The sequence below is a fragment of the Gnatocerus cornutus genome, chromosome 3 (genome assembly GCF_029298725.1).
Source record: "Gnatocerus cornutus isolate USDA-ARS CGAHR chromosome 3, icGnaCorn1.1, whole genome shotgun sequence".
Classification (NCBI taxonomy): Eukaryota; Metazoa; Arthropoda; class Insecta; order Coleoptera; family Tenebrionidae; genus Gnatocerus; species Gnatocerus cornutus.
Genome location: NC_142235.1, coordinates 17,832,024 through 17,846,754, shown reverse-complemented (window position 1 = coordinate 17,846,754; position 14,731 = coordinate 17,832,024). Strand labels below are relative to the sequence as shown.

The 14,731-nt window shown below is 30.2% G+C and overlaps 2 protein-coding genes across 4 annotated transcripts in view; one reads left to right on the top strand and one right to left on the bottom strand.

Annotated features, from left to right (window-relative positions):
* Positions 1-14,731, bottom strand: part of AdamTS-A (ADAM metallopeptidase with thrombospondin type 1 motif A) — a 90,263-nt gene that overhangs the window by 28,523 nt on the left and 47,009 nt on the right. For all 3 annotated transcript variants that reach the window (XM_088032404.1, XM_088032406.1, XM_088032405.1), the window contains exon 7: positions 881-1,052. In XM_088032404.1, the coding sequence (XP_087888530.1) occupies positions 881-1,052 (172 nt within the window). The remainder of the gene's footprint in view (positions 1-880; positions 1,053-14,731) is intronic.
* Positions 4,702-5,696, top strand: LOC148177697 (farnesol dehydrogenase-like). Its single transcript, XM_088033472.1, has 4 exons — positions 4,702-4,854; positions 4,890-5,355; positions 5,402-5,557; positions 5,608-5,696. The coding sequence occupies exons 1-4, from the start codon at positions 4,742-4,744 to the stop codon at positions 5,635-5,637; spliced, it is 765 nt and encodes a 254-aa protein (XP_087889598.1). The 5' UTR covers positions 4,702-4,741; the 3' UTR covers positions 5,638-5,696.

Below are 14,731 nucleotides of genomic sequence, written 5' to 3'. Positions count from 1 at the left end.
CAAACAAGTAAACTGCTAAAATCTTATTGTCATGGCGTTAAAATTACGAGTACTACAAATTCTTCTTTAAAAAAATAAAAATTTTCATTTTGAGTTCGTTCCAAAATGAAATTTTCTAAAAACTGTATTTTTAGACCTACAATTTTCTAATTTGGTGAACATGTTCAAACTAGTAAACTGCCTAAATTTTATTGCGACACTGATATAATTACCAAAATTACCAACTTTTTTTTAAAAAATTAGACCCAAAAAGTCCAAAGAATGAAACCTTTTGATGCGTTTACGTCATGCAAACTTCAACTTAACGTAATTATGAATTACAATCCTGTCATTAAATTCAACGGATTTATGCGTCCAACCGGGCCCAACCTCTGTATATTTAACGAGTCCAGATGTCCGTATCGCGTTCCAATTGAAATCAGAAAATGATCTCAAATTTTTCGTTTTCACTTAACATTAAGCCGCTCATAATGAATGAACAAGACCATTAATTAAGAAAACATCTTGTAAATACCACAAAAAATCCCACGCAATGGTACCACCTGTCCCCCATCCGCACTTGGCGAGTGAATGTAAAACGTTTTTTAAACATTCGGTGCCTCGCAGTCTGCCGTGTCCGCCGAGGCCATTACCACTTTATTGTCACAACTATCGTTTTTATCGAGACCACACATGGCATAAAAATCAAACAATTTGACCCCCAAGGCGCCTTACGGGCCCGACCTGAATCCACGAAAAAAATTCGCGGAGATCGCGATCGGATATGCAAGAAATACAGGTGTTGGCCTCGAGGCGTTACCAAAACAATAATTATTTCTGGATGGGCCCGTCCGTGTTGAAACGTGCCCGCAATTTACTCTGATGGGTTTACGGGACTTACCATTGGTTTCGCACTGATCAGAGTCGATGGTAACGACGTCGTTGTCGCTGGAAGGAGAGTTGTGCGGGATCTTCTTGATGCGGTGGAGGAAGCTGGCCAGAGGGTACTCGCTGGAGGATTTCTCTGCAGGTTCGATGTAGTAGTTGTCTTGAGACGTACGAATGTAGCCGGTCTGGAAGATTAAACAGAAATGGATGGTGACTGGCAGAATTTTATTTCAAGTGGAAAATTGGAGTTTAATAGATGGGCATGGGCCGGAATTGATGGAGATTAATGGGGCTAATATCGCGAAGTCACGTGGCGGCTATGGAAATTAATCGCGGAAAATTACATCAGTGTTGCCAACGATGCAAAAAGTTTAAGGATTTTTAATTGGTCGCAAAATCAAAAATTTCTAAAAAAATAGTTTCTTGTTCTAAAATTTTGGAATTTCGCAGACTTAATAAGAGTGTTAAAAGGAGTTATGTCTTAAAATTTCATTTCTGTACTTTTAAAATTAGCAAAAGTACGAAATGTAATTAAAAAGTTTAGAAGAAATTTTTTATTAGTCTAAACACAAAAATTAAAAAAAAAACAGTTTAAAATTTTGAATTTTAACACATTTAATAGGCATGTCCAGAGAAATAATCTCTCCAAATTTCATTTATGTACTTCTGAAATTAGCAAAATTAAGAAATTTAATCAGGATAATTAGAAATTTTTTACTCGTCCTGAAATAAAAAAAAATCTAAAAAAACAGTTTCTTGTTTTAAAACTTTTAAAATTTGCAGAGTTAACAGACAAAACAAAAGAAAAAAATCCGCTAAATTTCATTCTTGTCCTCGTATAGTTAGTGAAATTACGAAATTTAATTTAAAATATAAGACATTTTTAGTCCGTCCTAGGAAGAAAAATTTTCAAAAAAACTGTTTCTTGTTCTAAAATTTTGGAATTTAGCAGACTTAATAAGAGTGTTAAATGAAATTATGTCTCCAAGATTCATTCTTGTACTTCCTAAATAAGCGAAATTACGAAATTTAATCGAAAATTAAAAATTTTTTAGTCGTTCTGAAAACAAAAATTCCTAAAAAATCATTTTCTTGTCCTAAAATGCTGCCATTTAGCACACTTAATAGTCATGTCAAAAAAAGTAATCTAGCCAAATTTCATTCATGTACTTCTAAAATTAGTAAAATTACAAAATTTAATCATCAAAATTAAAATTTTAAGCTCGTCCTAAAAAAAAAAATCTAAAAAATCAGTTTTGTGTTCTAAAATTTTGAAATTTAACAAACTAAATAAGAGTGTTAAAAGGAGTTATGTCTTCAAATTTGATTTTTGTACTTCTTAAATTTGCGAAATTACGAAATTTAATCAAAAAAATTAGCAATTTTTGGTTCATCCTAAAAACAAAAATTTCTAAAAAATCAGATGTGTGTTCTAAAATTTTGAAATTGAGCACACTTAAAAGACATGTCAAAAAAAATAATCTCTTTAAATTAATTATGTACTTCTAAAATTAGCAAAATTACAAAATTTAATCATCAAAATTAAAATTTTAAGTCCGTCCTAAAAACAGAAATTTCTAAAAAATCTGATTTTTGTTCTAATATTTAGGAATTTGGCACACTTAATAGCCATGTTAAAAGAAGTAATCTCTCCAAATTTCATTCATGTACTTCTAAAATTAGCAAAATTACAAAATTTTATCAAGAAAATTAGAAATTTTTTAGACGTCCTGAAAACAAAAATTTCTAAAAAATCAGTTTTTTGTTTCAAAATTTTTGAATTTGGCACACTTAATAGGCATGTTAAAAGAAGTAATTTCTTCAAATTGCATTAATGTACTTCTAAAATTAGCAAAATTACGAAACTTAATAAAAAAAGTACCAATTTTTCAGTTGCCTAAAAAACAAAAATTTCAAAAAATCAGTTTCTTGTTCTAAAATTTTGGAATTTGACACCCCTAATAGACATATTAAAAAAAGTAATCTTTTAAAATTTTATTTATGTACTATTAAAATCAGCAAAATTTTGAAATTTAATAAAAAAAATTTGCAATTTTTTGTTCGTCCTGAAAACAAAAATTTCTAAAAAATGAGTTTTGTGTTCTAAAATTTTGAAATTGAGGACACTTAATAGGCATGTCAAAAAAAAAAATATCTCTAAATTTCATTCATGTACTTCTAAAATTAGCAAAATTACGAAATTTAATCAAAAATTAGAATTTTTAGTCTGTCCTGAAAACAAATATTTCTAAAAAATCAGATTTCTGTTCTAATATTTTAGAATTTGGCACACTTAAGGACACATGTTAAAATAAGTAATGTCTCCAAATTTCTTTCATGTACTTCTAAAATTAGCAAAATTACGATCAAGAAAATTAGAAATTTTTTAGACGTCCTGAAAACAAAAATTTCTAAAAAATCAGTTTCTTGTTCCAAAATTTTTGAATTTGGCACACCTAATAGGCGTGTCAAAAAAAGTAAACTCTCCAAATTTCATTCGTACTTCGAAAATTAACAAAATTACGAAATTTAATCAACAAAATTAGAATATTTGATTAGTTCGTCCTGAGAATCAAAATTTCTAAAAAATCAGTTCCTTATTCTAAAATTTCGAAATTTGGCACACTTAATAAGTATGTTAAAAGAAGTAATTTCTCCAATTAATTTTCATTCTTGTACTTCTAAAATTATTGAAATTACAAAATTTAATCAAGAAATTTAAAAATCTTTTGTTCGTGTTGAAAACCAAAATTTCTAAAAAATCAGTTTCTTGTTCTAAAATTATAGAATTTGGTAGAGTTAATAGTCATGTCAAGAGGAGTAATGTCTCCAAATTTTATTTTTGTATCCTCAAAATTAGCGAAATCTAATAATAATTTAGTCTACAATTACTCGGCATTTTGATTCTCTTATCATTTTGCACTCTTAATAGGCATGTAAAAAAAAATCTCTGCAAATTTCATTCATGTACTTCTAAAATTAATGAAATTACGAAATTTATTCAAGAAAATTAGAAATTTTTTAGTCGTCCTGAAAACAAAAATTTCTAAAAAATGAGTTTCTTGTTTTAAAATTTTGAAATGTGCCGCACTTGATAGGCATGTACTTTTAAAATTAACAAAATTAACAAATTTAATCTAGAAAATTAGAAAATTTTTTGACGTCCTGAAAACAAACATTTCTAAAAAATCAATTTCTTGTTCTAAAATTTCGGAATTTAAATCACTTAAAAGGCATGTCAAAAAAAAGTAACTTCTCCAAATTTAATTTTTGTACTTTTACAATTATCAAAATTTATTTATTTAATCTAAAAAATTAGATATTTTTTAAACGTCCTGAGTACAAAAATTTGTAAAAAATCAGTTTCTTGTTCTAAAATTTTTGTTTTCAGGACGTCAAAAAAATTTCTAATTTTCTAGATTAAATTTGTTAATTTTGTTGCACACTTAATAAGCATGTAAAAAGAAGTCATTTCTGCAAATTTCAATCATGTACTTCTAAAATTAGCAAAATTTAATAAAAAAAAATTTTTGTTCGTCCTGAAAACAAAAATTTCTAAAAAATTAATTTGGCACACTTAATAGGCATGTAAAAAGAAGTAATCTCTGCAAATTTCTTTTAAGTAGTTCTAAATTAATTAAATTAGCAAAATTACGAAACTTAATCAAGAAAATTAGAAATTTTTTAGACGTCCTGAGTAAAAAAAATTCTAAAAAATCAGTTCCTTGTTCAAAAATTTTGGAATTTAATAATGTTTACGTAATTTAGTCTACAATTACTTGGCATTCTGATTTTCTTATCAGCAGATAAGCAACGTTATCTGTCTCTCGAATTCATTTTCGCTTTATCACTGTGTACCCGAAACTCTTCCAAAATGGTTCTTTCAATGCAAAGATGGTCCGGCAAAGTAGCCATCGTCACCGGAGCAAGTTCTGGAATCGGTGCCGCCATCGCCGACGCCCTCGTCGAACACGGCCTCATTGTAAGTCCCCAGATCCCTTGGCACCCATCTAACACCTCCTCCAGGTAGTTGGAGTCGCCCGCCGCTCTGAACTAATCGAAGAAAGAGCCAAGAAACTCTCCGATAAGAAAGGTAAACTCCACGCATACAAAGCCGACATAACTCAAGAAGAAGAAGTGATCAAACTCTTCCAATGGACGACGAAGAACTTGGGACTTGTCCACGTTTTGGTCAACAACGCCGGAGTAAGCATTTCCGGTCGCTTAACAGAAGGAAAAACAGAAAACTGGAAGAAGACGTTCGATGTCAATGTCTTAGCGCTGTGTGTTGCAACAAGAGAAGCTGTAAAGGTAATGAAAGAGGGAAAGATCAACGGACATATTATCCACATTAATAGTGGATTGGGGCATCGAGTTTTACCAGTGCCCGCTGTTAATGTCTATCCAGCGTCGAAATTTGCTGTTACTGCTTTGACGGAGACGATAAGACAGGAATTTAACCATCTGGGGCTCAAAATTAAGATTACGGTAAGTTAAGGTACTGTTGGTTTCAAGCAATGAGATCTTCTTGTAGAGTCTTAGCCCAGGTTTGGTGGAGACTGAGTTCTCAACTTTGGCAAAAAATTTGCATCCGGACAGGGCAGCTTTCTATAAAGGTAAATCGGCTTTGAAACCTGAAGATGTTGCCGATGGGGCCGTTTACGTCTTGTCTACACCAGAGCATGTTCAAGTAAGGAAATTTTCTTATTTTTGGAAATTTTTTTAATGGTGCTGTTGCAGGTTCACGAACTGACAATAATTCAATCGTAGAAAAGGCCAATTTTATTCTGTTTCATTGTATTTTTTTTTAAATAAACTATTTTACAGAAGATTCAAACATAATTTTTCTGTAAAGTCCACCTGTGAGATACTTCTGACCTCTTTAATAGAGCCTCAGGGTAAAACGTTTTATAGCGACTTTATGGAATCTTAGGCTCGTCTTGAAAGTAATTTCAATAAACTTATCTCTAAGTGCACGCGGTAATCAGAAATTGTAAATATTAGCATAAAATGGTCTGAAAAAAAAAATGACCATAAGCGTCGTCCTCTGGCAACAATCTGAAACTTCAATTGCTTCTAATTCGGTTATTTGTTGACGTACTTGAAAACTTCGCACACTTTTGGATTCTGCGTGAAATTCTGCGTTGAATGAGCAGAATAATTTAAGTTTGCTTAACGAATAAAGGAGAAATTGATCGAATTAGGTTATCAGTGGATCTTTTTGAGACCATTTTTAACCGCTTTTTTTCATGATTAATTCCTTTAAGTTCTACATCAATCGAAAGAGCAGCTCGAAATCTATTAAGTAGCCAAATCTCATATCGGTAGATCAAATAGTTTATGACTGGCGGTCAAAAAAACAAAAATTTAACATTTTTCATTGTTTGAGTTGGAATTTTTTCCCCAAAAAATCGACCATCAAAAAAATCTGAAAAAAGGTTTTTTTCTTCTAAAATTTTAGAATTAACAGGCATTTTAAAAAAAGTAATTTCTCCAAATTTTAATCTTGTACTAATAAAATTAGCGAAATTACGAAATTTAATCAAGAAAATTAGAAATTTTTTAGTCGTACTGAAAACAAAAATTTATAAAAAATCAATTTCTTGTTCTAAAATTTTGGAATTCGGCACACTTTACAGACATGTCAAAAGAAGTAATCTATAGAAATTTGATTAATGTACTTCTAAAATTAGCAAAATTACAAAATTAAATTAAGAAAATTGAAAATTTTTTGTTCGTCTTGAAAACAAAAATTTCTAAAAAATCAGTTTCTAGTTAAAAAAATTTGAAATTTGGCACACTTAATAGACATGTCAGAAGAAGTAATCTCTCCAAATTTCATTCATGTATGTACTTCTAAAATTAACAAAATTACGAAATTGAATCAAGAAAATTAGCAACTTTTTAGTCGTCCTGAAAACAAAAATCTCTAAAAAATCAGTTTCTTGTCTAAAAATTTTGGAATTTGACACAATTAATAGGCATGTCAAAAGAAGTAATCTTTCAAAATTTCATTCATGTACTTTTAAAATTAACAAAATTAACAAATTTAATCTAGAAAATTAGAAATTTTTTAGACGTCCTGAAAACAAAAATTTATAAAAAAACAATTTCTTGTTCTAAAATTTTGAAATTCGGCACACTTTACAGCCATGTCAAAAGAAGTAATCTCTGAAAATTTCATTCATGTAGTTCTAAAATTAGCGAAATTACAAAATTAAATCAAGAAAATTGGAATTTTTTTTTTGTTTAGGGTCATTTCAAACCAACTTTTTCGGTGCGAAAATTACGTTAAATACCTTTGAGTGGACACCAATTGAAAGAGCAGCTCAAGATCTATCAACTAGTTAAATCTCAGATCGGTAAGTAAAAAAGTTTACCGAGTGGTAAAAAACCAAAAATTCAAAATTATCCTTTGTTTGAGTCGATTTTTTTCCAAAATAATAGACCTTCGAACTTTAGATATCTGAGGGCGAATTCTAAACAACTAAAGCGCTAGAAAAACGATGGCAAAAACAGTTTCTTTCGATATGTCGTAGTTTAGAAAATTCGAAAATAAAAAATATCTAAATCCGAAATTTAATCGGCCATAACTAAGTTATTTGTTGTCGTGCGTGGATTTTAAATCTACGCAAAATTCTGGGCAAAATGAGCTATAATAACGCAAGTTTACTCTAAAAATAAGCGAGATTCGACCTCAAAACTTTAACATGCATTTTTTCTAAAAAATAAAATTTTTGGCTTTTGGGAAATTGAAGAACGAATTCTTAGCTAAAAAATCCCGAAAGAGCGACGGGAAAAACCGTTTCTTAAATCTGTCGTAGTTTCCGAGATTTTGAGCAAAATTGTTTCAAACCTTCAAAAATTAGGCCCTCTGGCGACAGTCCAAAACTTAAAACTGCGGTATTTCTTGACGTCCGTTAAAAATGCTTTCGGTTTTGAAATCAGCGTTACATTCTGCGTAAAATAAGCCCAATTAAATTGAGTTTGCTTCAAAAATAAACGAGACATTGACCAAAAACTGTTTTGAAAAGGTCTTTTCTAGGGTAATTTTCAATAATTTTTTTCGAGGTGAACACGACATTTAATACTTTAAGTTATGCAATAATCGAAAGAACAGCTCGAAATCTATCAAATGGCTAAATTTGAGATCGTTAGGTCAAATAGTTTTCGAGCGGCGGCCAAAAAACAAAAAATTGAAAAATTTTCATCGAGTCAGAAATTTTTTTCGCGAAAAAATCGACCATCGAATTTTGGGTATTTAAAGACGCATTCTAAAAGAAAAAAGCCCGAGAAAAACGATGACGCAATCCGTTTTTTTTTATCTGTAGTAATTTCCGAGATTATTTATCTAGTTTTAAAAATTTGAAAAGTAAAAACAAACTTTTTGAAACTTTAATCGACCATATCTTTATTATTTGTTGCCGTACGGCGATTTTCAATCCGGTTTTGGATTCAGCGTGAAATTCTGCGTAAAATGAACACAAATAACTTAAGTTTGCTCCAAAGATAAGCAAGATACAGACCAAAATAGATGTACATAGTTTGTCATAACTTTTTTTCAAAAAAAAGAAAAAAAATCGGAATTTCTAAAAATGTTAAAAGAAAATCTTGGCAAAGAAAATGCGAGAAAAACGATTGCAAAATCGAGATATGGATTTTCCGAGATATGGAGCACCGATATTTCAGGACCATCAAAATTTTGGGCCTCTGGCGACAACCCAAAACTTTAATCGGCCATAACTCAATTAGTTGTTGTCGTACGTTAATTTTGAAACCAGTTTTGAATTTAGCGTGAAGTTATGCGTTAAATGAGCAAATAATAACTTTAATTTGCACTGCAAATAAGCGATAAATCGGCAAAAATAGGTTTTCTAGAGGTCTTTTAGAAGAAATATTCAAAAAACTTTTTCGAGGTCAAAACTGCAGTTAATTTCTTTGATTCTACAACAATCGAAAGAGCGACTCGAGATCTATCAACTGGTCAAATCTCAGATCGATGAGTCAAATAGTGACCGAGTGACGGTCAGAAAATCGTTTTTCCCAAAAAAATTGATTATGGAATTTTGTACGTCTTCACTATGAAAACTTCAATTGCTTCTAATTCCGTTATTTGTTGACGTACGGGAAAAATTAAAATAGTTTTGAATTCTGCGTGAAATTCTGCGTAAAACAAGTACCAATAACTTAAATTTGCTCTACAAATAAACTATATAACAACCGAAAAATATTCGAGCCAAAATTTTTTTTGCGGAAAAATTTAATTTTACAATTTGAGATATGTAAGATCGAAATATTGCTGTTTCATTTATCCTGTGACGAAGTCAACATCCTTGGATTAAACTCCCACTTACGAACCCAATAATTTTGACTTTACGTTCCTTTCATTTCTTCAGATCTAATCGCTTCAAATTAACAAAATGACTTTCGATTTCCTCTCAAATTGCTTCATTTTTTCGTTCGTTTGAATAATTAGTGAAATAATTCAGCACCTTGTGAACATGTGGGTAGTTCAGTTATGTCCGTCATTAGTATCTGTCGGTATCTGAGTTACTTAAATTCGAGATTTAGATTAGGTCCAGGCACTCCTTAATCCGAATACGGGATTTACATATTTACTTTACATCAAAATAATTAAATTCTTACCAACGAACGTTTAGATTAGGAGAATCTAATTGGATATACACATCACTTTGGGTTGTATGTTTTCTTTATCCATTTATTTTATTAAAGGTACTTGAGATTTTTATGAAGTTAATTAATAACGTTGACTTGACTACTAATTCTGAATGATGACGATAGGCGTTTCGACATCGGGAGAACAAGAAAGAAAATTGGAAAATAATTTTGTTAGGGTTCGAGAACAAAGGACTCGAAATTTTATTCATAACTGAATTAAATTGAAACTTCCATGTGTAGCAATCAGTCTCAATTTTCACCTTGTAAGTTCCTGAATAAAATATGCACATAAGTAAGTATAGAAGAGTGTTATAAAAATGTCACTGATGGTATCGCGAGAGCACCATAAGCATTTTCAAAATGTCATATAAATTTGTATTTTAAAATTTCGCTCCCCTTGACCCTATTTTTCGAAGAATTGACATTTCAAGTCATAAAAAATTATCAAAATTTAATTCCAAACAAAAACTTCTCGGCTTGGAGTTAAATTCAAGGAAAAACATGACATAACTGAGAACTAATGATTCAGTGTCTTGAACTACGATAAGAAGGGTCTAATTGATATAATTAGAGAAAAAATTACAGTTATCTGTAAGTTATGATGTTATGTTATGAATTATGACATGAGAAATATTTCAATTAGAAAAACAGAATATGTGGGCACTTTTATTAAAAAGATACTTTCAATAATTTTTGTGTCCGAGTCAGAAAAATCGCACTTTACAGACAAGGGGAGAATCAGTGTCGATATTTCGAACGGAACTGAATTGCATTGTGAGATTAACAGGCATAAAACGATTTTTCACTTTCTCGACTTTTAACGATGCGATCGTAAAATTTTCTTCATATCTTCTTCAAGGATGTTCGTAGTTTCACTGATTTAACTGTGTTACAACACTTAAAAACTTAGTACGTAATGAGGCATTCAAAAATCACTTTCAAATAGGTTTAATTTAGAAGAATATACAGTGGTGGAGTTCGTAACCTGAAAATTGTGCATTTTATAGGACTCAATAGAAGGTTTTGAGAAAAAATCCCACTGGAGGTGGTAGAATTTTTTTTAACTTTTGATAGGGTGGTTCTATATTTTTCTAATTTGGTGTGTCTAATGCAGAGATCAAAACTTATAAATCCTGAAAATTTCAACTCCATAACCCAAAAATTGCCGAATTTACGAGATTAAATAGAAGTTTTTGTGAAAACTTTGTCGCTGATCCTTATGTGAAAATTTTTCATTTTTGACCTTGTGGAGGTACAATTTTGAAACTTGCTATGTCTAATGCAGAGGTCTAAACAAGTAAATCTTGAAAATTTGAACTTCATAACCAAAAACGGGCCAAATATACGAGACTAAATAGAAGGTTTTGGGAAAAATTGCCACTTTTTCCTTGACCCTTCTATAAAAAAATTTCATTTTTCATCGAGAGGAGGTACCATTTTGAAATTTGCTGTGTCTGACACATAGATTGAAACTAGTAAATCCTGAAAATCTCAATTACGTAACCCAAAAATTGACACTTTCTCTCTGATCCTAATATTAAAATTTTTCATTTGTGAGCTTGTGGAGAGATTTTAAAATTTGGTACATCTAATACAGAAATAAAAATTAATCAATCCTGAAAGTTTCAATCTTATAACCCAAAAATTGCCCAATTTACAGAACTAAATAGAAGATTTTGCGAAAACTTTTCCACATTTTCTCTGATCCTAATATATTTTTTTTAATTTTTCATCGCTTAGAGGTACAATTTTGAAATTTTGTGTGTCTAATATAGAGATCAAAGCAAATAAATTCTGCAAATTTTAATTCTATAACCCAAAAATTGCCCAATTTACGGGACTAAATAGAAGATTTTGTGAAAACTTTGTTCCTTTCTCTTTGATCCTAATCGACGAAAAATTTTCGTTTTTGATCTAGTGGAGGTACAATTTTGAAATTTGCTGTGTCTAATGCAGAGATCTAAACAAGTAAATCTTAAAAATTTTAGCTATAACCAAAAAATTGCCCAATTTACAAGATTAAATAAATGATTTTGTAAAAAATTGTCACTTTCTTTCTAATTCTAGTACACAATTTTTTAATTTTTCATCGTCTGAAGGTACAATTTTGAAATTTGGTTTGTCTAACACAGAGATCAACTCTAGTAATTCTTGAAAATTTCAACTAAATAACCCAAATATTGCACAATTTACAGAACTAAATAAAACGTTTGGTGAAAAATTGCCACTTTCTCGCTGATCCTAATAAAAAAAATCATTTTTGAGCTTGTGGAGATACAATTTTAAAATTTGGTACGTCTAATACAGAAGTCAAAATTAATCAATCCTAAAAGTTTCAATTTCATAACCCAAAAATTGCCCAATTTACAGAACTAAATAGAAGATTTTGCGAAAACTTTTCCACATTTTCTCTGATCCTAATATATTTTTTTTTTAATTTTTCATCGCGTAGAGGTACAATTTTGAAATTTTGTGTGTCTAATATAGAGATCAAAACAAATAAATTCTGTAAATTTTAAATCTATAACCCAAAAATTGCCCAATTTACGGGACTAAATAGAAGATTTTGTGAAAACGTTTTCACTTTCTCTCTGATCCTAATATAAATATTTTTCATTTTTGATCAAGTGGAGAAACAATTTTGAAATTTGCTGTGTTTAATACAAAGATCTAAACAAGTAAATTCTGGAAATTTTTAACTTCGTAACCCAACAATTGCCCAATTTACAAGACTAAATAGAAGATTTTGTAAAAACCTCTCTAATCTTAATATAAAAATTTTTCATTTTTCATCGTGTAAAGACACAATTTTGAAATTGGGTCTGTCTAATACTGAGATCAAAACTAATAAATTCTGAAAATTTGAACTTCATAACCCAAAAATTACCCAATTTACGAGACTAAATGGAAGGTTTAGCGCAAAATTTCCCACTTTCCCTCTGATCCTAGTATGTTTTTTTAATTTTTGATCGTGTGAAGGTACAATTTTGAAATTTGGTTTGTCTAATACACAGATCAACTCTAGTAATTCTTGAAAATTTCAACTAAATAACATAATTATTGCACAATTTACAGAACTAAATAAAACATCTGGTGAAAAATTGCCACTTTCTCTCTGATCCTAATAAAAAAAATCATTTTTGAGCTTGTGGAAATACAATTTTAAAATTTGGTACGTCTAATACAGAAGTCAAAATTAATCAATCCAAAAAGTTTCAATTTCACAACCCAAAAATTGCCCAATTTACGGGACTAAATAGAAGATTTTGTGAAAACGTTTTCACTTTCTCTCTGATCCTAATATAAATATTTTTCATTTTTGATCAAGTGGAGAAACAATTTTGAAATTTGCTGTGTTTAATACAAAGATCTAAACAAGTAAATTCTGGAAATTTTTAACTTCGTAACCCAACAATTGCCCAATTTACAAGACTAAATAGAAGATTTTGTAAAAACCTCTCTAATCTTAATATAAAAATTTTTCATTTTTCATCGTGTAAAGACACAATTTTGAAATTGGGTCTGTCTAATACTGAGATCAAAACTAATAAATTCTGAAAATTTGAACTTCATAACCCAAAAATTACCCAATTTACGAGACTAAATGGAAGGTTTAGCGCAAAATTTCCCACTTTCCCTCTGATCCTAGTATATGTTTTTTTAATTTTTGATCGTGTGAAGGTACAATTTTGAAATTTGGTTTGTCTAATACACAGATCAACTCTAGTAATTCTTGAAAATTTCAACTAAATAACATAATTATTGCACAATTTACAGAACTAAATAAAACATCTGGTGAAAAATTGCCACTTTCTCTCTGATCCTAATAAAAAAAATCATTTTTGAGCTTGTGGAAATACAATTTTAAAATTTGGTACGTCTAATACAGAAGTCAAAATTAATCAATCCAAAAAGTTTCAATTTCACAACCCAAAAATTGCCCAATTTACAGAACTAAATAGAAGATTTTGCGAAAACTTTTCCACATTTTCTCTGATCCTAATATATTTTTTTTTATTTTTCATCGCTTAGAGGTACAATTTTGAAATTTTGTGTGTCTAATATAGAGATCAAAGCAAATAAATTCTGCAAATTTTAATTCTATAACCCAAAAATTGCCCAATTTACGGGACTAAATAGAAGATTTAGTGAAAAATTCCCACTTTCTCTCTGATCCTGTTATAAATTTTTTTAATTTCTCATCGCGTGGAGGTACAATTTTGAAATTTGGTGTGTCTAATACCTAGATCAAAACTAGTAAATAATAAAAATTTCAACTCAGTAATCCAAAAATTGCCCAGTTTACGGAACTAAATAAAAGCTTTTGCGAAAAATTGTCACTTTCTCTATTATCCTAGTATAATTTTTTTTTTAGTTTTATTGCGTGAAAGTACAATTTTAATATTTGGCGTGTGTACTACCCAAGCTGAAAGAATTAAACTCGGAAAATTTAAATTCTGTAATCCTAAAATTGATCAATTGATGGGACTAAATAAAAGACTTTGAAAAAAAAAATACATTGCATCTCTTATACCGCAATAATTTTTTCTAACTTTTGATCGTGTAGAGTTGTAATCGTGTAATTTTGTGTGTTTCGTGTAAGATAAAAATTAATAAATTCCACAAATTTCAACTCTTTACCTCAAAAACTCCATAATTTACGGTACAAAATACAAGATTTTGTAAAAAAGTGCCACAATTATCAATTTTCAACATATGAAGTTCCAATTTTGAAGATCAAACCCAGTTAATCGTAAAATTGCCAATCATCTCCTCTCCTAGATTGCTTATGATCATGAGTTGCATTATCACAAAATTATCAACTTCATGACGTAACTCAGGCCAAGTTCTCACATCCATAAAACGCTAAACAATCACATCAAAGTGTCTAAATAATAATAATGATGCTGTAACAACTTCGTCCACCGCCCCCATTCTCAACACGTGTCCCAGGAGTTTAATACACTCGCCTCCATGCGATCATCGCGCCGAAAATAATCCGGGAAGGACCGTTCTCAAGGCTGTACAAACGCACATTACTATTACCGATTTAAAAGTCGGGCCACGTTTTAAAATACACGATGAATCATATTTCGTCTCGCCGCACGGCGCATTCATTATGAATACGGTCCTGATGGGTGGCGGTTTTGGACGTTTCGGCTCTTGACGAGACGCCATCAGACCC